Source organism: Danio aesculapii, chromosome 20, assembly GCF_903798145.1.
Source record: "Danio aesculapii chromosome 20, fDanAes4.1, whole genome shotgun sequence".
In the NCBI taxonomy this organism is placed as follows: Eukaryota; Metazoa; Chordata; class Actinopteri; order Cypriniformes; family Danionidae; genus Danio; species Danio aesculapii.
Genome location: NC_079454.1, coordinates 44,673,379 through 44,695,506, shown reverse-complemented (window position 1 = coordinate 44,695,506; position 22,128 = coordinate 44,673,379). Strand labels below are relative to the sequence as shown.

The window sequence follows — 22,128 nt, the reverse complement described above, 5'->3', positions numbered from 1 at the left end:
ATTCAGTATTCAGTTGGATGATTCAGTTTGGGTCAGTTTTTTGATTCAGTTTGATGATTCAGTTTGAGTCAGTTCATTGATTATTCAGTTTGATGAATCAGTTTAAGTCAGTTCATTGATTAAATTTATGTCAGTCCGATGATTCAGTTTCAGTCAGTTCCTTGATTCAGTTTGATGATTCAGTTTCAGTCAGTTCCTTGATTCAGTTTGAGTCAGTCCCTTGATTCAGTTTGATGATTCAGTTTTAGTCAGTTCATTAATTCAGTTTGTTGATTCAGTTTAACGATTCAGTGCGAGTCTGTTCATTGATTATTCAGTTTGATGATTCAGATTGAGTTCGTTCATTATTTCAATTTGAGTCAGTCTGATGATTCAGTTTAAGTGAGGTTTTTTTTTTCAGTTTGAGTTGATTCAGTTTGAGTTAGTTCAATGATTCAATTTGGGTCAGTTCATTCATGATTTTGCAGTGACTTTGTGATGTTGTCCATTGCAGTTCAATACAGGTGTAGTAAACTATTAAAAAGAACTGGCTCAAAAAGATATTTGTTAAAGGGATAGTTCACCAAAAACATAAGAGATAAACAGAATTTACAATTAATTAATTTATTAGAAAGCAATTTAATTTTAGTACATCGGTCTGAACAGAATAGAATACATGAAATTTATGGAAATCTATAAATAACTTTAATAATAATAATTGTAAAGCAAAAAAAAAAACAAAAAAAAAACACACAATGTAGTTTTGTTTTTAGGGAACAGAAATGAAGGAGGAACATGGTGTATCAATTCAGAAATCTAAATATACATATCAGGACCACTAACCAACTGAAGTGTATATTTTGTGTGTATATACCACTAACCAACTGAAGTGTTTGTCAGTTGTATAAATGGCGATCTGTTGTTTTTCAGGACACAGGCCGAAGTTGGATGACTCTCCGAAGGCCGGACTGTTCTCTGACCGTCTCAGTGAACTGGAGCGCATCCGTCAGACCACCATGAGGGTCACTGTGCCAACACAAACACCCAGACCCTCACTCAGCAGCCCCAACTCCTACACGCCGCAGGGCCAAACGCAGATTACAGGTAATACAGCTCTTCTGTTCTTCTGGTCTATATATTTGTGGGAATTTAATGTATCAGTTCTGTCCAAACAGCTTAAAAAAGATGATTTTCATCATAGGTGCCTTAATAATATTTTAGCTCTTTGTAAATTGACGATGCAGTGATGCAAAACACTACGTCTCATCTTTAACCCATAAATACAATTTACAACCTAAAATGCTGATGCCAAAAAAGTGAAGATCCTCATAATTCATCAAACACCCAAACAATGATTCTTCGTCTGCATTCAAAGCCACATGAATCAAGCAAACAATCGTTTAAGTCACCGCTAGCCTGTCAGTCATAATTGCCGTTTCCTTTATTCAAGTTATCACTTACAGCGATTATATTAGCTCATGCGCCCAAGCATTTCAGCATATCTGCAGTATGTCAGCGTCGGTGTGGTTTATCTAAGCTGAAATCGCACACCTCAGCCTGATGGACAAGTGGAAAGCGAGTTTGAAGCGCCTCGGGCAGAGCCTTGTGTCTCTGAGAGCGAACACAATATCGCCTGCCCTTAATTACTGCTCCGAAAGCGCATGTCCTGCGCTCTGGCTCCTGTTACTGTAGCGTCCCACTGCCAACTGACTGAAGCCGAGCAACAATGTGTCGTATTTGTTGACTTGTGCAATTATTTGCCGGCTTTTAAACTGATACTTTGCATGACAGGCAGTTTGAGTTATGAGGCGTGAAATATGTCGGCTTAGACAAACATTTGCGAATGCCTTCATTTAAATTCTTTACTGGGGAATCATGCTGTACTTGCTGTGCACATGCAAAACAAAAAAAGACATTTTATTACTTTTTATTAATTACTTTTTACTATTTTATTACTTTTATTTTATTACTTTTGTCTCTAATCCAAATATCTAAAAGTTCTTATAAAAAGAAGCATTTTATCGACAAGTTAAAAATTATTTGGTTTCTGAAATATTAAAGCATAGTTCAGTCAAAAGAAGATTTTGAGCACAAAAGAAGATATTTTTAAAAATGTTAGTAACCTGTAACCAGTGGCTTCCATAGTAAGGAAAACAATACTGTAGAAGTCAATGGTTACAGGTGTCCAACATTTTTCAAAACATCTTCATTTTTGTTTAACAAAAATTCTATTTTGAAAAATGATCATGCGTTCATTTATTATCTTTTCGGCTTAGTCCCTTTATTAATCCGAGGTCGCCACAGCGGAATGAACCGCCAACTTGTCTAGCACATGCAAACTCTACACAGAAATGCCAGCTGACCCAGCCTTGGCTCGAACTAGCAACCATCTTACTGTGAGGCGACAGCACTATCCACTGCGCCACTGCGCCGGTCTTTGAAAATTGTTTTATCTTAAAAATCTAGCTAATTTTGAAACATGTTAGAAATCTGTAACCATTGACGTCCATAGTAGAAAAAACAAATACTATGGAAGTCAATGGTTACAGGTTTCCAACATTTTTTAAACATCTTCATTTGTGTTCAACAAACATCTTATTTTGAAAAATCTTAAAAATTGATCTTATTTTGAAAAAATGTTATAAAACCTGTAACCATTGACTTCCATAGTAGGAAAAAAAATAATACTGTGAAAGTCAATGGTGACAGGTTTCCAACATTTTTCAAAATATTTTCATTTGTGTTCTACAAAAATCTTATTTTGAAAAACGTTTTATCTTTAAACTGTATCTTATATTTTAAAAAATTATAAACCTGTAACCATTGCCTTCCATAGTAGGAAAAACAAATACTGTGAAAGTCTATGGTTACAGGTTTCCAACGTTTTTCAAAACATCTTCGTTTGTGTTCAACAAAAATCTTATTTTGAAAAACGTTTTATATTTAAAATGTATCTTATATTTTAAAAAAAATATATAAACCTGTAACCATTGGCTTCCATAGTAAGAAAAACAAATACTGTGAATGTCTATGGTTACAGGTTTCCAACATTTTTCAAAATATCTTTATTTGTGTTCAACAAAAATGTTTTATCTTAAAAAGTTATTTTATTTTGAAATATGTTGAAACCTGTAACCGTTGACTTCCATAGTAGAAAATACACATACTATGAAAGTCAATGGTTACAGGTTTCCAACATTTTTTGAAATAACATTTAGGTTCAACAGAAAAAAAGGAACGTTAACTTTTTTGTGACAAGTGAAAGTGCGTATTTTTTCCCTTAAAAACTAGCTAAATAATCTGCCAATAGGGTAAGGAAAATAATTTTACTTCAAACCGAATACAAGATTATTTTACTTACACCATTAACAAATTATTTTGCTTGATTGAAATGAAAACTATTCTAAAAAATGCTTCTTAATTTAAACATTTTCAATATTTGAACTCGAAACAAGACAGACTTGAAGTACAATTTTTTTGTCTTCTTTTTGTAGTGGCACAAGGCAAAGAGACATTGAGGAAGGATTGTAGGCAATTAAATTGTCAACTTTAAATTAATGTTTAAATGTGTTGGTTAATTACATTCATATATTAGTGTCTTGTGAGATTTACTTAAAATGATGGACAAGTTCTGATGTATAGAAATTAATATTGTATAGAACAGTTAACAGTGCCCTTTCTTCATTCAAGTCACTATCCCTTTAAAGGGACAGTTCACCCAAAAATGTTAATTTGTTGTTAATTTACCAGCACAGGCTCATTGGAAACACTTGCTAAGGTTTAGGTCAGTAATTCCCAGGTCTAGATGATCTGTATGATCTTGTGTATGTGTACAATAAGGACATGTATTTGAAACCTACAACAAAACGCAAAACGTACCCTAATTAACACAATTAATATTTGCAAAAAATTATAATAATAATTTATTTATTTATTAATTTTTTTTTAAAATGCTTCATAAAATCTTTGTATCAGTATCAGGCAGATATTCATTTTTTCATATTCATTATTTGTTTTTGTTTTGTTTGTTTTTACTCTAAAAGGGCTGTTAGCTGATGACTTTCATTATCTTCTGTAATGTTCTACTAAATAAAAAAAATCATACATTTTTTTTAACCCATTCTCTGATTGTTCCTTCAGATCCACGGCAGGCTCAATCTTCCCCACCATGGTCATACGACCAGACCTACCCATCGTACCTGAGTCCCATGGCCTCCCCGTCAGTTCACTCCACCACTCCACTGTCGTCCAGCCGGGCCACGGGTCTGCCCTCCATCAGCGATGTGCCCAGACGTCTTCCAGGTAACCTCCAGCCTCAGGCCTACAGCAGGTGCGCCTCCGACACTGCAGTGGGCAGAGGGTGGGCACAACATTTACAAATATGAGGCTTATATGTTCAGTGAAATGTTTTTGAATGATAATTGAAAACTAAGGGGTTTATTTTCTGCTTTTATAACATCTCTTCAAATTGATATCATATAGTCATATATATATATATATATATATATATATATATATATATATATATATATATATATATATATATATATATATATATATATATATATATATATAGTCATATAATATTATTTATTTATTATTATTATTTTTTGTTTGGAATAAAAGCTGTTTTTCACTTTTAAGTGAAATTTATTTATAAACTAATTTCAAGAGGAGACTGTGCTTATGATTGAACACAGCTGGTCATGCATTAGCCAATTCATGATTCACCAATCAGACGATTCCTAAGCCACTATAAATACCCCAAGTCCCATATTACAGCCATCTTTGTTTTGAAGAATCCCCCCTTCCACCCCTACTCCTCCTTCTTTCCTAGATGGGTGGCACGGTGGCCCAGTGGTTAGCACTGTTGCCTCACAGCAAGAAAGTCACTGGTTCTAGTCCTTACCAAGCCAGCCGACATTTCTGTGCGGAGTTTATACATTCTCTGTTCACGTGGGTTTCACCCGGTTTTCTCCCACCGTCCAAAAACATGCAACTTAAGTTAATTGATTAATCCAAATCGGCACCATAGACATGCTCCTAGTAAGTAGTTATCTCTTAAGAGCAATCACTATCTGTTCAATAGCTACTACAGCAGGGGAGTTCTTGAGATCTACCTGACCTCAAACAACCCTCACGCCTTGCAAACGGGAGGGAGCCCCGGGCTCGAGGATCTTATGAGCTCAGGGCTCTCTCCCAGGACAGCATGCCAAACAAGCTTTATAATCAATCATCAGCTAAGTGTGAACTCTTGAAGGTCAGTATTATTAGCCCCTTTAAGAAATATATTTTTGTTTCCGATTGGCGACAGAGAAAAACACTGTTATTCAATAACTTGCCTAATTAACCTAACTTTCCTAGTTAACATAATAACCTAGTTAAGCCTTTAAACTGCACTTCAAGCTGAATACTAGTGTGCAAAATAACTACTATAATGTTATGTACTGTCACCATGGCAGAGATAAATAAAATTGAGTTATTAAAACTATTCAGTTTAATAATTTGTTGAAAATCTTCTGTTAAGGAGTAGTTGGAAAATATTCATAAAATCATAAAATTTCACAATAAGGGCTAATTATTTTGACTTCAACAGTATTATATGCAGTATGCAGTATATTTTTGAAATATTATCCCTTTGCACACCAGAAAATAACACTGAATTTTGTGAATAAGCTGCACACAGGCATCATTTGCATATAAAATGTGCATATTTTGGTTAAAAAGAATCATAATATCTTAATATGCATAATTTCACTGAATTCTAAAATGTTTATGTTAAGTGTCTATTCCACCATGCAAAGACTTCAAGAATAATGACTCTATTCATATATTTTTCTGGAAACGTGACATTAATTTTATGGGAAATCAATCTTTAATTCAATTCAATTCACCTTTACTTGTATAGCGCTTTTACAATGTAGATTGTGTCAAAGCAGCTTCACATAAAAGATCATAGTAAATTGAAACAGTGTAGTTCAGTTTTTAAAGTTTAAGGTCAGTTCAGTTTAGCTCAGTCCAGTGTGGTTTAATAATCACTAAAACTTCACCAATTGGCGAAAGTGAAATCTTCTGCAGTAAATCTTCAGCTGTCCTATTTACTACCAACAATTATAGTGTGATTTATGCATTTTAGCACTAAAATAAATTACACATTTTACCAAGTAACAGCTGTTGTGCCGTGCATGATTGGAGTTGACCTAATAGAAAAAAAAATGCAGTAAAGTGTAGTGTGTGTGTGTGTGTATGTGTATGTGTGTGTGTGTGTGTGTGTGCGTGTGTGCGTGTGTGTGTGTGCGTGTGTGTGTGCGTGTCTGTGTGTGTGTGTGTGTGTGTGTGTGTGTGTGTGTGTGTGTGTGTGTGCGTGCGTGTGTGCGTGTGTGTGTGTGTGTGTGCGTGTGTGTGTGATTTTAGTGATTTAATGTACTTTAGAAGGTACTTAAAATTTTTGAAAACAGTTTAAAGAAGCAGTATGTAAGTTAGACACCCAGTGGTTGAGCTAGGTATTCTGGTTCAAAACACATGCAAGCACAGGTTGCCAGATTGATGACCAACTGAAGCGTCCTTGACTATCGAGCCTAAAGGCTGATTTAGGGCTGATTTGAGTCGTGTTCTATATAAAAAGCAACGACACGCAACAGAAGGAATATTTGCCTTATTAAAAGAAATTTTTGTCCTAACCAACGCCTGAAATGTATATTTTAGAAACGGCTTCTTTTTCTCACAGGTGAACAACTGGATAAACTAACAATGATCACCTCAGCTACATCTCATGTGCTTTATTCAGTGTTAAATGCTAAGAATGGGAGTTTGAATGCCATTTTACTTGACATTTATTGCCATACTACTGAAAGAAGCAGCAAATAGTTCACCTCAACTCTTGAAAATAAAAAAATGTTTTTTGAACTTGAACTTCATGTTTGAAATTGAACTTCAGAGCTGTAAATCAGTGTAAACCAACACATATCAGTGATTCAGCATCTACATTTAATAATGTTAAAGAGGTTTAAAGTGTATTAATTAGATTATAAACCTTGCCATTTTGTTAAGTGCAGTGAGTGCACTATTCTGTGCTTCTGAATGGCTGTATTTCAATTTCTGTCATGTTTCGTTGAGTGCAAACAGCCAAATTGCGTATAACTGCAAATCTGGTCATGTAGCGTGTTGTTAGGACACAGGTTACAGTGTAACCTGCTCACCTAAATGTTTACGTTCCTAATATTTATATCATTGGCTAACTAATAACCACTTCATGTGGAACTCTGAATTGGCGTCTCATTTTGGAGTCTGTTACTGTCCACCGGAAGTCGCATTTCGGTCGTGGAAGCATACTTTGAGAGCCTTTATGACTGAATGAATGAAATATGCCGTTTTCCACCAAGGCAACCCAGGGTGCTGAAATACAATAGGCTAAACTGGCATTAGGCGGGTTAAAGGGACCAAAACAAAGACGTTCCAGCACATAACGCACATTTCAAAGCAGAATTTCTGCATTATTTTTTAGATAAATATGTTCACTTAGCTTGTTCTTAAATATTTTCAAACATATTATGGTATTTTTATGCTTTAGAAGAGGCAAAAACTTACATACAGCACCTTTAATTTTGTTTTAATTAAAATTCTAGCACTTGTTGTAACAGTTTTACAAGTGAAGAAGTGAACTGAAATGTACGCAAACTTGCCTTTATGCTTATATGAATATCAAATGATTAAAAAAACACACATGAACCTAAAACAAAATTGAAGCGGGGCTCATTTTGCAGGCATATTTTCTGAAATGCTCATTTTTCTTTAATGCTCTGTCAATCACATTAAACAAATCGTAGCTTTAAATTCCAGTGTCATACTTCGTTAGAAACACAATCTCAAATCTGTTTGATTTTTATAAGCTAATGGTTCTGTCGATATGTAAGCGGAGCCAGTTTTTTTTTAAATTGTCCTGCACCATAAGCGCAGTTTTAAAACTAGGGAGGAAGGAAGAAAAAGCTTTCCTTTCCTCCTCTTTCCACGGCTTTGATCCTGCGTAGTATATCGTTAATAACAGACCAAGACATAATAACAGGCCAGTGGCGGGCAAATAAAGCCGCTTTATAGCATTACGCTTCCCAAAAAAACCTCTGGGGGAATAGAAGGCCACTCGATGCCCGAGTTGCACCCCATAAGCTTAATTTTGTCCTTGTATGCACTGCAACACACCCAGAAGCATGCCCTTTAAAGCATAAATGTAGACGGACGAGTTTCCATTTCCAAACACCTGTTTGAGTCGGTGCCAGGTAAGTGTTTTCATTCTCTCTCATTTAGCGCCATACAACACCCTCATCCATTCCTGAGAAGCTGGAGAGGCTTAAAGTGATTAAAGAAGAATCTCCTTTACCTGCGCTCTTTCTGCCAGCCTCTGGATCTCTGCCACCCGCCTGTCGCCTTTAATAATTTGCCTGTATCCTCCTTTCATGTGATGCTGGTGTTAATAATAGGTGTGAATGTCAGACGCTTTGATGTGTTCCTCCGTTTAAACTGTAAAAGCAACAGCACACAAGAAACTGCATTGTTGATTTCAATTGTAGATATAAAACACTTCAGGAGTATTAGTATCTCTTTTAAGTTTGTGTTTGTGTGTGTGTGTTGCAGTAGTGGTTATATACTTTCATACTGAAGGGGGCGATAGAGTTACCTTCATGTTTGTGCTATTAAAGGGATTGTTCACTCAAAAATGAAAGTCTGCTCACTGTTTACACTGTAATAAATGCTGGGTTCCACACAATCGATTTGTGTTGGGACAACATGAAAGAATTAAGTTAACTTATTAGTTTTTACAAATTTGAGTGGAAAAACCTCAAGAATTAAGTTGTCCCAGCTTGTTTTAAATAAGTTGTTCCGTGGAGTTTGCATGTTCTTCCTGTGTTGGTGTGGGTTGCCTCCGGGTGCTCCTGTTTCCCTCACAGTCCAAAAACATGTGGTACAGGTGAATTGGGTAAACTAATTGTCCATAGTGTATGTGTGTGAATGAGAATGTATGGATGTTTCCCAGTGATGGGTTGCAGCTGGAAGGTCATCCGCTGTGTAGAACATATGCTGGATAAGTTGGTGGTTCATTCCGCTGTGGCGACCCCTGATAAATAAAGGGACAAAGCTGAAAAGAAAATGAATGAATAAGCAATGATATTAAGCAGTGAATATAGAAATTTAGAATGTAATTTAAATAATCAAATGAAAAACAGGAGTGTTGCCAAAACAAAGAAACAAATTTAAATAACAATCTAACTAAACCCCAACCCACTTCACTAACTAACCAACAGTGGTGGAAAGAGTGCTGAAAAAATCATACTTAAGTAAAAGTACCATTACTTGCCTAAAAATGTAGTACAAGTAGTGTAAAAGTATCTGTTGTAAATATTACTCAAAGTATGAGTAAAAAGTAGACCTTTCAAAAGTACTCAAGAGTAGTGAGTATTACTCTTTTAAAAGCTGATGCGTTTACATCTAATTTGTGGATGTGTGTAAACGTAACATTCTGTAGTGCATCGAGTTATTGCCCAGCAGGCACGCAACGTCATAGGGCGTTAATGTTAGGTTAGATTTAGGATGTGATGTCAGGTGACCAAAATTCAGTCTATATCTATTGTGTAGCCAGCGTCTAAGGACATTATTTTGATGTCCAATAATGACATTAAATAACATTGATATGCGGTCGATTTTAGGTTGTTAGAAAGTGACCAAAATCCAACGTCGAGCCAACATCTTAATCCAGCGTTATATTGACGTCAAATACTGACATTTATTAGTCAGGTATGACAACCAAAGTCCAATGTCTGATAGATGTTATAGTGGTAACTTCCACTCAACGTCAAGCTGTAACATCATTAGACGTTGATATTCGGTTGGTTTTAAGGTGGACATTGGACATTTATGTAGGTCTGAAATTGGGTTCTGACATCAACCTGATTTTAATTTCCTAACAAAATGCAACATCCCTATGGCTTTAGGTTACAATGTCAATCTGACATCATGTTGATGTCTTGTGCCTGCTGGGTGTTTAAGGCCATTTTGGTCTTCATACAGTAAACATCCATCATCTTCTCATCAGTGACATGTATCTAAACAGTCTCTGGGTCAATGCATGCAAAGATTTTGGACATCTTCTTGGACACTTCCAAACAGTTTGCTGCAATTATAAAGCACACATGGTTGAATTAGTTCATTATGATGCGATTTACCTTCTATGTGTGATTTGATTGGACTCGCAATCCTCATAGACAAGAAAAAAATCAAGTAGTGACTGCAGATTGAAGGAAAGTAGTGGAGTAAAAGTACCAATACAGCACTAAAAATGTACTCAGGAGAAAAAGTACACATTTATAAAACTACTTAGTAAATTACAATTCCTGAGAAAAGCTATTCAATTAGTAATTTGAGTATTTGTAATTAGTTACTTTACACCAGGGGTCACCAAACTTGTTCCTGGAGGTCCGGTGTCCTGCAGATTTTAGCTCCAACCCTAATCAAACACACCTGAACAAGCTAATCAACGTCTTACTTGGTATACTTGAAACACCCAGGCAGGTGTGTTGAGACAAGTTGGAGCTAAACCCTGGAGGGACATCGGCCCTCCGGGACCGAGATTGGTGACCCCTGCTTTACACCACTGCTAACCAAAGAAAAATGTAAAAACAAAACAGTAATCTTCAGCGTAACTAAACTACTTAACTATTTAAAACATAATTACAGATGTAGCAACTCTTCCATAAGCTAACTAACACAATAGACGCTTCTACTAAGAATTACTAGAGTTCTTGTAAAGTACACAGTGTTATCAATTAGCAAAACAAAAGGTGATAATCCACTTCTCATAAAGATCGTTTGACTTCCTTATAATCGTGTAAATTAGCATAAGCAGAGTATTTAGTGCAAGTTGGTGCAACTTTACCTTATGGTCAGTGCAGTAAGTGACTGGTATTTTCATCAATATCGTTACTTGTTGAGCACAAAAGTTCATAACAAACAAAATTGTACAAATGAAATGACCTATGAAATGGGATGCCTGTGTGCTTTGTTTTCTTTGTTTGCTCGTTACTACACCCGTACGCAGAGCTAAAGTCCAGCAGCTTCACATTGGCACACTGTCTTGACTATTGCGGTTGATTGACATTTGTCTTGGGAGCATTGTACAAATGTGGCAGCGCTATTGACACTTGCTCAAGCCCATATGTGATATCTAGTGTATATACAGTTGAAGTCAGAATTATTAGCCCCCCTGAATTATTAGCCCTCCTGTTTATTTTTTTTTCCCCCAATTTCTGTTTAACGGAGAGATTTTTCAACACATTTCTAAACATAATAGTTTTAATAACTCATTTCTAATAACTGATTTATTTTATCTTTGCCATGATGACAGTAAATAATATTTGACTAGATATTTTCAAGACACTTCTATACAGCTTAAAGTGACATTTAAAGGCTTAACTAGGTTAATTAGGTTAACTAGGCAGGTTAGGGTAATTAGGCAAGTTATTGTATAATGATGGTTTGTTCTTTAGACTATCGAAAAAATATATAGCTTGAAGGGGCTAATAATTTTGACCTTCAAATGATTATTAAAAAATTAAAAACTGCTTTTATTCCAGCCGAAATAAAACAAATAAGACTTTCTCCAGAAGAAAAAATATTATCAGACATACTGTGAAAATTTCCTTGCTCTGGTAAACATAATTTGGGGAATATTTAAAAAAGAAAAAAATTCAAAGGGGGCTAATAATTCTGACTTTAACTGTATCTATAGTAGGCATCTCGTCATATTCCTACTAAGCACATAGCCACTGTGTTACCCTTTCTCTGATTAATTTCCATAAAGAAATGATATACATTGTATTCAATTCATTTTTTGAAACACACAGTACGGTGAAACATATCTATTGCATTGTAAAGAAATCAATAAAATCTACTACACTACGCTGACATCACACCACATGCAGACGTGACTTAACCTAGTAAACAACCCCATAATTGTTTGCTTCACCTGAAACTAATCATTCTTGCCAAATAAATCATTAGCTTCACAGAAAGAGCATCTGTTTTCAAGAGCAAGCGCCATCTCGTCTATGGCTTTTTGGTGACTATAAGCTCCAGAGTCTGCGTGTAAATAACTATTCTGCTTTTATCACTCGTCCTCTGCAGCCCCGAGGCGAGAGAACCATTATCAGCCAAACCAAAAGATTTTGAATATAAGGCGAGCGTAAAGAGACACGACTAGCATTAGCGACAAGCCGTGCCTCTGCAAAAAATCGCCCACGTTTTAACCATGCCACCCAGTCGGCCCACAGGCGCAGACATGGTGACAAGAAAGACGCCGTGTGATTTATGAAAACTGCTCCGCGCCAAGGAGGCGAGGTCGTTTCTTTTTGTTCGTTTCTTCTCACCCCTTTGGCACCGGCGCTAGCTATAGGCCATTAGTGGTTTCTTGAAATTTTTTTGGAGGGAAGTGTGCAGAATATGTTCGGGACAGAAGGGCAGATGGACAGTTTTTGCATGGCTTTTGTAATGCTGAAGACACCAGGAGCCCACAATAGTGCAGACGCCGGTCTTTCTGTCTCTCGGTGCGATGCTGCTAAATGGTTCCAAATGTGTTAGCGATTATGCATCCTAGTTGTGTTTTATGAGCGGCAGCCAAGTGATGCAGATACACACACACACACACACACACACATATGCTTTTGTATGCACAGAAACAATTTCAACATGCACACTATTTAAATGGGCCTGGAGACACAAATGAACTCAGACATATAACCGCACACATGAATACACATACACATGAACTTGTCTGTGACAAAGGGGGAAAACCACAACGAAGTGAAGCCAGCTAATCGATGAACTGCTCTCTTCTGCACGTCTCTAATTTATAGGTAGTGGTTGGTATTTAATGGCTACAGTACATTCAGTGATTTAAAATGTTTATTTTGTCTTTTTTCTTAAGCAAGCCTTTATATACAGTAGGGGAGAGCGGGGCACAAAGTAACACTTTTTGGTTTTGGTCGAATAATCAACAAAGTAATGGGGTTAGACAAACCATTTGTTTTTTACCAACAAAACACAAGCCTCTCCTACAAATGAGCACTGGAGTTATGATCGCCGGACTTATGGTTTCTGTGCAGTGGTGCCAAAAGTGCCAGTAGTAAAAATGTTACTATTTACCCCACCTGCGGGGCAAGTTGTAACAGACAGGGGGTTAGTTGTAACACATGCTTAAAAGGCAGATTACACACAGTTAATTTAAATCAAGTTTACTTTAAATAGTAGCTATATTTTCTCTGTACCTAGCTCAATTTATTTTTTATTCTACATAGCACAGTATGTTTATTTATTCAATTGATAAACACATTTGGATTTATTTGGATTATTATCCATTATTATAGAATGCATTTTTTTGTAGTATTAGCAATAAATATTGTTTGTCTATCAAAAAAATCTATTAAAAATCATTTTATTTAAAAAGTTCTCAACATTACACTCAAAATTAACAAATATTGTGTTCGTTTAATCGGTGTCCAACACTGTGTGGCTTAATTGTAACACCCTGTCAACTAACCCCGCTGTGTAGTGTTTTCTTCAAAACTGTCTAGCAGTCACTGTGTGTTTCTTGCATCTTTCAAAATGGTTTAATCTTTTAGCCTAGAAGACGGTGATCACAACAATATAAGATTTCACGTTCATACTTTCACAGATTTTTTTTAAATATTGACTATAATAAAAAATACTTTTATGCTGCAAAAATGGTTTCTCCTGTGTTTCTCATCCAAATTTCGCCGAACTTTTTCAATAATTGGCAGGAAGACGTCTGCCGACACTGTGGTGAAAACCTCGGAAGCATGCCATGGTTAACCCTGAGCAAATACATGTTACATTTAACCCCCGCGTTACTTTGTGCTCCGCGCTCCCCTAACTTCAAAATAGTGCTCAGCTTTAATGAGTACACTCCTTACTTTAAAATCAATATTTTCTATAGGATGCTTTGCAGTGATATTGTTGTGTATATACAGTTTATGTCAGAATTATTAGCCCCCCTTTGAAATTATTATAGAAATTGGGGGGAAAAAATAAAAAGGGGGTGCTAATAATTCAGGGGGTTTAATAATTCTGACTTCAACTGTACATTAGATTAGTTCATACTAATGCCAAAACTGAAACTAATCAAAACAAAAAACTGAAGATCACAGTCAAATTTTTATACACCCAATTTAATATGTCAGAGGGAAATATTTAATTAGATTTTAATAAACAGGAAAAATCTAAATAAACATAAAAAATATATATAATTTAGATGAAACACCAAATATTATTAGCTATTACAAGAATAGCAGTGCGATGTGGCTCTATATCGGCACTGGTGGAAGGTGTGCGTTGGTGCCTTAGTGCCCCCACGAGTGTGATATTGTGTTTATGCAACAGTTCGATGGCATAATCATGTATATAAAAAAATAATCAAACACGTAGTCTCAAAAACCTTTTTGTAAGAGGAACTACTTTCTTCCGCCATTCATTCACATCTGCAGCTAACGTCAGAACAGCCAATAGTATCTGGATGCAGCCTTTATGATGCAAGCTGAGATTGCATCACTCAGCGCTGCAATGTCAGACACAATGCACTCAAATGGAGCGAGTGACGTCACTGTGAAGGCTAGGGTTAGGGGTGGGGTTAGGTGAGCCCATTAAAAAGCATTGGCTGCAGCTCAGATTGCACTGCATCAGGTCTGCATCCAGACCCCTCTCAGAACAGCAGCAACCATTGCTAACTCACCAACGTCACTTTAGAGCTAGTATCTGAATGATTCTCTAGCATAATGTCTAAACTGATGACAAAACAGGTGATTTTGCTCACATTTACAGATTATGAAGCTGAATGACATGAAACAGATTTCCCAGTGTTTCTCTGTTGCAATCGGGATTTCACAATAGTTTAATAACAAAAAATAAGTTTAGAAAGGTCATATTAGCTCCAGTTTCCCACGTACAGCAATTATTACTATTATATATATATATATTCAGGTTTCTTTAAATGGATATATGAAAATAATTAATGAAAATAATTTGTTATGTGTTGAATTAAACTCAGTTATATAACACTATAAATATCTCTGCTGCCACTTTTGACTAATTCAAAGTGTCTATGATAAATGAAAACAGTTGTGATCAATCGTACTTTTCAATGGCTTGTTCCCACCAAAATATGAAACATCACAGTTGTTTTCAACATAGATAGCAATCACAGATCTTTCTTTTGCACCTTGCATATTACAATGATTTTTTGAAGGACTATGTGACACTGAAGACTGAAGAATAAATTACATTTTAAACAGAATAATAATATTATTCTGGTTTCTCTTTTGGTTGAAATAAATACAGAAATGTTACATATTTGTTTTTTTCTTTGTATTCATCAACAAATGCTGAAAAAAATATCAATGACACATCGCAAAAATATATGCTGAAAATCACAGGAAAAAAGATGCAGGTTAAAAGGGACTAAGCCATAAAGAAAATGAATGAATGAATTCATAGAAAACCCTGTTCATTTAAATTCATAATATTTAAATTTATTGTAAAAAGCATTTTTTTAAAACCTATTCCATAGTTCAGAAAAAAAATGTGTATTTATATTTAATATAATAGTAGAGTTCTAACTATATGTTTAACATAAGACCCCAGTATGCGCCTTTATTGCTTGACCTATTATAATGATTATTGTTTTGTCATGTTAATAATTTGTATCACTTCTGTCATCAGCATTTTTTAAACCCTTTAATATTTCATAAAAACTAATCTCAGCTCATTTCTCTCTTCAGGTTCGACAGATTTGAGTCCTTTCCCTGGCCAGTTTGAGCGCCAGTTCCCTGCCTTCTCCTCACTCACTGAGAGCCGCTTTTCCAGTCCCAGAATGCACTACCCGGCCACCTTCACCTACACGCCAACCCCGGTCACCACAGGCATGTCATTGGGCAGCGCTCATTACCACACATACCTACCGCCGCCGTACCCTGGATCCACCCAGAGCCAAAGCGGACCCTTCCAGAGCAGCAGCACCCCGTATCTCTATTATGGTGCATCTTCCGGTTCCTACCAGTTCTCCATGGTTCCTGGAGGAGAGCGATCGCCCACCCGCATGATGCCCCCCTGCACCAGCGCATCCACAGGGACCAGCCTGGTCAATCCCAACCTCCCGGTCCAGGCTGATGGAGGTGGAGGAGTGGAGGGAGATGGAAGTCATAGCAATTCCCCGACTCTGCTTAATCCTGCTGGAAGAATGGATGAAGGCGTTTGGAGGCCGTATTGATTGGACAGTAGACCTTTTTTCAATCTGTACTCTTCCACTTGCTATGGTGGATTGTTGTTGGACGTTGGTCGTCCCGCTGTTGAAACACAAAATATACCATTTCGCAAATCTTTCAAAGGACAAATATATTGGAGAAAGTTGTTCAAATTAGATGCTGGAACAAGAAAAAAATAGAAAACATCTCGCTCAACACAATAATAGAAACCATCATACGATTTATATTGATTTTAACAGCTCGAAATGTAAATTAGATTGGTTTTAATGGAAACTAAAATGGTCATAAGACTCTACTGGTAGTTTTTTGCCTTCTGTTTGTGGCAAAACACATAAAGCTGATTTTGCCGTGACATTGCGGAAATAGAAACTCTTACTTCAATACAAAATGTGCGTGCCGCCGTCGGTTACAACAAAAACTGCTTTTGAGTTTTTGGTGAAAGATTCCTTTTATCGTGTGTGTTGTTAGTTTATGATACCTCTCATGATGTTTGGAGACACCCCAGACAGTAAAATGTTAGTATTTTTGCCCTCTGGGGTTGCCAAACGCTCTGGTGTGTTTACTCACATGTTTTTCTGATGAAAATACCTTAAAATACTTCATTTAAAGACATCATTTAAAATTGTAAAAAAGTGAAAAACAGGACATGCTGGTTTGGTATGCTTTGAAGCATTGGTCATGAGCGAGTTTTAGCTCACTGGTCATGAGTTAGTTTAAGCTAGTTCTAAGCTAGTCATGAACTAGTTTAATCTGGTTCTTAGCTGGTTTAAGTTGGTTCTCAGATGGCCATGAGCTGGTTTCTGGTTCCTAGCTAGTCATGAACTGGTTTAATCTGGTTCTTAACTAGTCATAAACTGGTTTAAGATGGTTTTTAGCTAGTCGTGAACTGGTTTAATCTGGTTTTTAGCTAATTTAAGTTCTTAGCTGGTCGTGAGCTAGTTTAATTTGGTTCTTAGCTGGTTTAAGATGGTTCTTAGATGGTCATAAACTGGTTCTTAGCTAGTCATGAACTGGTTCAATCTGGTTTTTAGCTGATATAAGCTGTTTTTTAGATGGTCATGAGCTAGTTTAAACTGGTTCTTAGCTAGTCATGAACTGGTTTAATCTGGTTTTTAGTTGATTTAAGCTGGTTTTAGATGGTCATGAGCTAGTTTAAACTGGTTCTTAGCTAGTCATGAATTGGTTTAATCTGTTTCTTAGCTGGTATAAGCTGGTTCTTAGCTGGTCATAAGCTGGTTTAAGATGGTTTTTAGCTAGTCATGAACTGGTTTAATTTGGGTTTTAGCTGATTTAAAATGGTTCTTAGATAGTTATGAACTGGTTTAATCTGGTTCTTAGCTGGTTTAAGCTGGTTCCTAACTGGTCATGGGCCAGTTTAATCTGGTTCTTAGCTGGTTTAAGCTGGTTCTTAGGTGGTCATGAACTGGTTTAAGCTGGTTTTTAGCCAGTCATGAACTGGTTTAATCTGCTACTTAGCTGGTTTAAGCTGTTTTTTAGATCGTCATGAACTGATTTAATCTGTTTTGTAGCTAATTTAAAATGATTCTTAGCTGGCCAAAAACTGGTTTAATCTGTTTCTTAGCTTGTTTAAAATGGTTCTTAGACAGTGATGAACTGGCTTAATCTGTTTTAGCTGGTTTGAGGTAATTCTTAGCTGGTCTTGAACTGGTTTAATCTGGTTCTTAGCTGGCCATAAACTTGTTTAAGCTGGTTCTTAGCTGGTCATGCACAGGTTTAATGTGGTCAGTAGCTGGTTTAAGCTGGTTCTTAGCATGAACTGGTTTAATCTGGTTCTTAGCTTACCATGAGCTAGTTTAAGATGGTTCTTAGCTGGCCATAAACTGGTTTAATCTGGTTTTAGCTGGTTTAAGATGGTTCTTAGCTGGTCATGCACATGTTTAATGTAGTTATTAGCTGGTTTAAGCTGGTTCATAGCCAGTCATGAACTGGTTTAATCTGGATCCTAGCTAACCATGAGCTGGTTTAGGATGGTTCTTAGCTAGTCATGAACTAGTTTTATTTGGTTTTTAGCTGGTTTAAGATGGTTCTTAGCTGGTCATAAACTGGTTTAAACTGGTTCTTAGCTGGCTTTAGCTTATCATGTGCTGGTTCAAAGCAGCTCCTGCTCAGGACAAGAACCTGACCAGCTTAAGCCAGCTAAGAACCAGTTTAAACCAGCAGTCATGCTTCAAAACATACCTAACCAGCATATGCTGTTTTTAACACACATTTTAGTACATTTAAAATTACAACAAAACAATGTGCTTTTGTAAAATAACAGCAAATAGGGTGTGCTTTTTGCCATCAACTTCCTTCTAAAAAGCGTGACAAAAATACTTGCCTAGCAGACAAAAAGGTAAACGTGCTTACAAAATTTTAAAAAAGCTAATATCCAGAACATTTTTTTATAGACAATAAAGTATTCTTAACTGAAAATTAGGTCCTATGTCTTGTTTAATTTTAGCAATGCACCAATTTTCGAAAGTTCTTTGTGATTTTTGAATGAGTGAAATGGTATATTTTGTGTGTTTTGACTGCTGGATATCGTGAATGAAAATGGACTTCTATCTCTCACAGCCTCATTTTGGAATCATCAGGTTGAATAAGGTCTATGAGTGTTTCCAAACGAAAGGCATGGTTTTAAAGCACAAACCTTTTTTAGGATCTCGATGAGCTACTTTCCCTCGCTAACACAAGTATTTATGAGCCCGCTGAAAGAGATATGTATTTTTTTTTTACATTGAACTTTATGGTATTACTTTTCTTCTGGACTTTATGAACTCTGGGAATCATTGACATTTAGACGGGATTGAAGGAATCGAGACGGAGTATTTCATTTATCATTATTATGTTATTATTTACTTGTCTTGGCATGTTTTAATATATCATTTAAAGCACTGAACAACATCTGTATGACAGTTTGTGATCAAATCTCTTTTTTGTGCTTTTTGTTTGCTTGTTTGTTTGTTTAACTTAAGCATTTAAGTTATACGTAATTGATTTAAAGTAACTTATAAAGCCATAGATTGAATTAATGTATTTAGAACTTGATTCATAGAGGGAATATTTTTGTAAAGCGTCTATGTTCAAGTCTAATTTAAACAAATTCTGTGCCTTAATTGATCACACAGAGTTGTTGAATGCGTTCAAAACGAAATAAGGGTCTCTGTGTCCAAGTACACTACATTTGTGAGCAGTTATACCAAATGCTCTTTCACTGTTTTAAAGCTTTAAACCAAAGAAACAGCCACGGATGCTCAAAAAGTGTTTGCCAATGTGCTAGATCAAGCTTTCTTTGAGTAGCGTGCATGTGCTGGGATAATTTATTTAGCTTTCTTGTTGCTTAATTATATGTGGCTGGGAAAGATTTCCAGTGGAGGAATATTGAAGGTTATGGATATGTATCTTATAGGGATGTACTTTTCCTCATAACTGGAGTGATTCAAGTAAATAAAGAGGGGAAGTTCTCTCAGCTATGGCACTATATTAACTATTGCACCAATGCAACTGGAGTAAATACCTCTCTTTTTTTGGAGGGGGGCGAAGTGTAGTTTATAATAATTTAACTTCAAGCTATAATTAACTGGGATGAGTAAGAAATTAATACTTTAATTCAGCAAGGATGCATCCAATTGATTATTGAGACTTTTTCTAGAATCTTGAACATAATTATGTTGAAAATTCAGCTTTGCAGCACAGGAATAAATTAAATCGCAAAATATATTCAAATAGAAAATGGATGTATGAGTTGTAAAAATATTTTAAATATTTTACAGCATTTTTAATCAAATAAATGCAGCTTGATGAGTCTTCAAAAACTTCTTAAACACCCCAAAGTTTGGAGAGGTATAAATTAGCTAAATTTCATTCCATTATAGTGTCAGAGTAGCTAGTGAAAATGTATATTATCAGCTCCTAATTGTGCAAATTATCTTAATAAATTCACTATAATGCTGTTAATCATTGACAGAGCAGTGTTTCTCAACCACGTTCCTGGAGGACCACCAGTTTTGCACATCTTCCATGTCTCTTTAACCAAACACCTGATTCAGATCATCAGCTCATTAGCAGAGACTGAAAGACCTATAATGGGTGTAACAGACAAAGCTAGACATCCAAAGCATGCAGTGCTGGTGGTCCTCCAGGAACGTGGTTGAGAAACACTGATCTAGCGCAGGGCTGTCAAATCCAGTTCCTGGAGGGCTGCAGCTTTACAACCCCGCTTCAACGCACTTACCTCTAGGTTTCCAACAAGCCTGAAGCAATTATTTGATCAGGCCTGTTTAATTAGGGTTAAAGCTAAACTATGCAGAGCTGCGGCCCTCCAGGAACTGAATTTGACACGTGGGATAGTGCCTTACTAAACAACTGACAGCTTTCCTCAGATAAGTGCTTTAAACAAAAAAACGGCTCGTAAAGCCAATATTTATACTGTCAAATTAAAAAAACCAAAGCTCTTAGTTTGTTGTGTGTTTCTGATCAACTTTACCTGATCTTTGATCCAGTATTGCATCTCCAGCAGGACTAGTCCACTCGCTTCCAATGTTATGATTCGATTAAATGGGTGTCATCAGCTGATAGATATGGGCCAGTAAGGGCCGTCTGCACCTACTGGTAGGCTCAGAAGGCTGTAATCATCCATCAACATGGTTAATCAGCTATACTAATAGGGAAGACTCCAGATCTAGATCTGTTTTTACATTACTGTGATGGTTGGAGTAGGGGCAGACGTTAATAATACAGTTAATGGCAGATTTAATAAGTAATATAAATAATTATCGTCAACTTCCGTGATCTATAGCTGATTAACCATGTGGATGGATGATATCAGACTTTTGAGCCTACTAGTAAGTGCAGAAGGCCTCTACTGGCCTATATCTATCAGCTGATAATGCCCATTCAATCGAGTAATAACCTTCGAATCGGCTGACTAATCAAGGAGGATTTTCAGGGCTACCGTGTTAACATTTCTGGCTTCAGTTCAGGTCAACCAACAGTATAAAGCGAAATAGCTGTGAGTGTGTACGAAATGTTTACAACGTTCAGAGACCATGTTGTATATTACAGGAGGTAAAATACACCACCCTACTTACGTTGAGTTATCTCGTTTCTTCTTTTTGTGTAAATGAGTATTTATCTGACAGGTTAACTGAGGGCAATTTGTAGCAAATTTGTCTCCGGTTCTTGCATGCTTTGTTTTCTTTGCACATCTGTGTTTAAATTATCTTGTTTTTCTTCCCTGTGAAGCCTGCTCTCTTTCATCCACGGATAGAAAAGGGGTTTAAAGGGAAACGATCATGACAACAGTGAAAGAAATTGGCTTTTTTGGATTGTTGTATGTAATAGTTTTCTTTGTAAGAGAAATAAAACGATTTTGCAATGATCTCTGAGTTGTAGTATTCTATCATAGTTTCCTGGCATTACTGTGTTCCTCTTTAAATATTTCATCTCCGTCATTAAACTTTCTCCTCTGTCTCTTTTCTCCCCGTCTGACGTTGACGAACAGTCGCATTGGGGCTTTAGGGAAGACTAATGGCCAAAAGTCCATGCTTCGGGTTGTTCCATTTACATACAGTTTCACTGCCTTATCGATGAACCCTGAAGATACCTGGCTGGAGATGAAAGCTGGGACGCGCTTCGGGGTTTGTGCACTACTGTAGAACGCACTGACTTGGACCAAAGTCTGGATCAACATTTGCTTTGGATGATCCTGGAAGAGCACGGCTGGCCTCTGAGCTGCGTTTGTCTTTCTGGTTCTGATCTCTGTTAAATTGAGACGCTCGCACATTACTTCAAGACATAACAGACATAATCACAAGGTGATCCGTCT

The 22,128-nt window shown here is 36.4% G+C and overlaps 1 protein-coding gene across 3 annotated transcripts in view; it reads left to right on the top strand.

Annotated features, from left to right (window-relative positions):
• Window positions 1–16,805, top strand: part of runx2b (RUNX family transcription factor 2b) — a 95,473-nt gene extending 78,668 nt beyond the window's left edge. The window contains exons 6-8 of one of the 3 annotated variants that reach the window (XM_056481384.1): window positions 910–1,083; window positions 4,120–4,281; window positions 15,816–16,805. In XM_056481384.1, the coding sequence (XP_056337359.1) occupies window positions 910–1,083; window positions 4,120–4,281; window positions 15,816–16,303 (824 nt within the window). In that variant the 3' untranslated portion in view covers window positions 16,304–16,805. Of the gene's footprint in view, window positions 1–909; window positions 1,084–4,119; window positions 4,340–15,815 lie in introns of all 3 variants that reach the window. The other 2 variants (XM_056481385.1, XM_056481386.1) reach the window with 2 other exon arrangements.
• The last annotated feature ends 5,323 nt before the right edge of the window (window positions 16,806–22,128 follow it).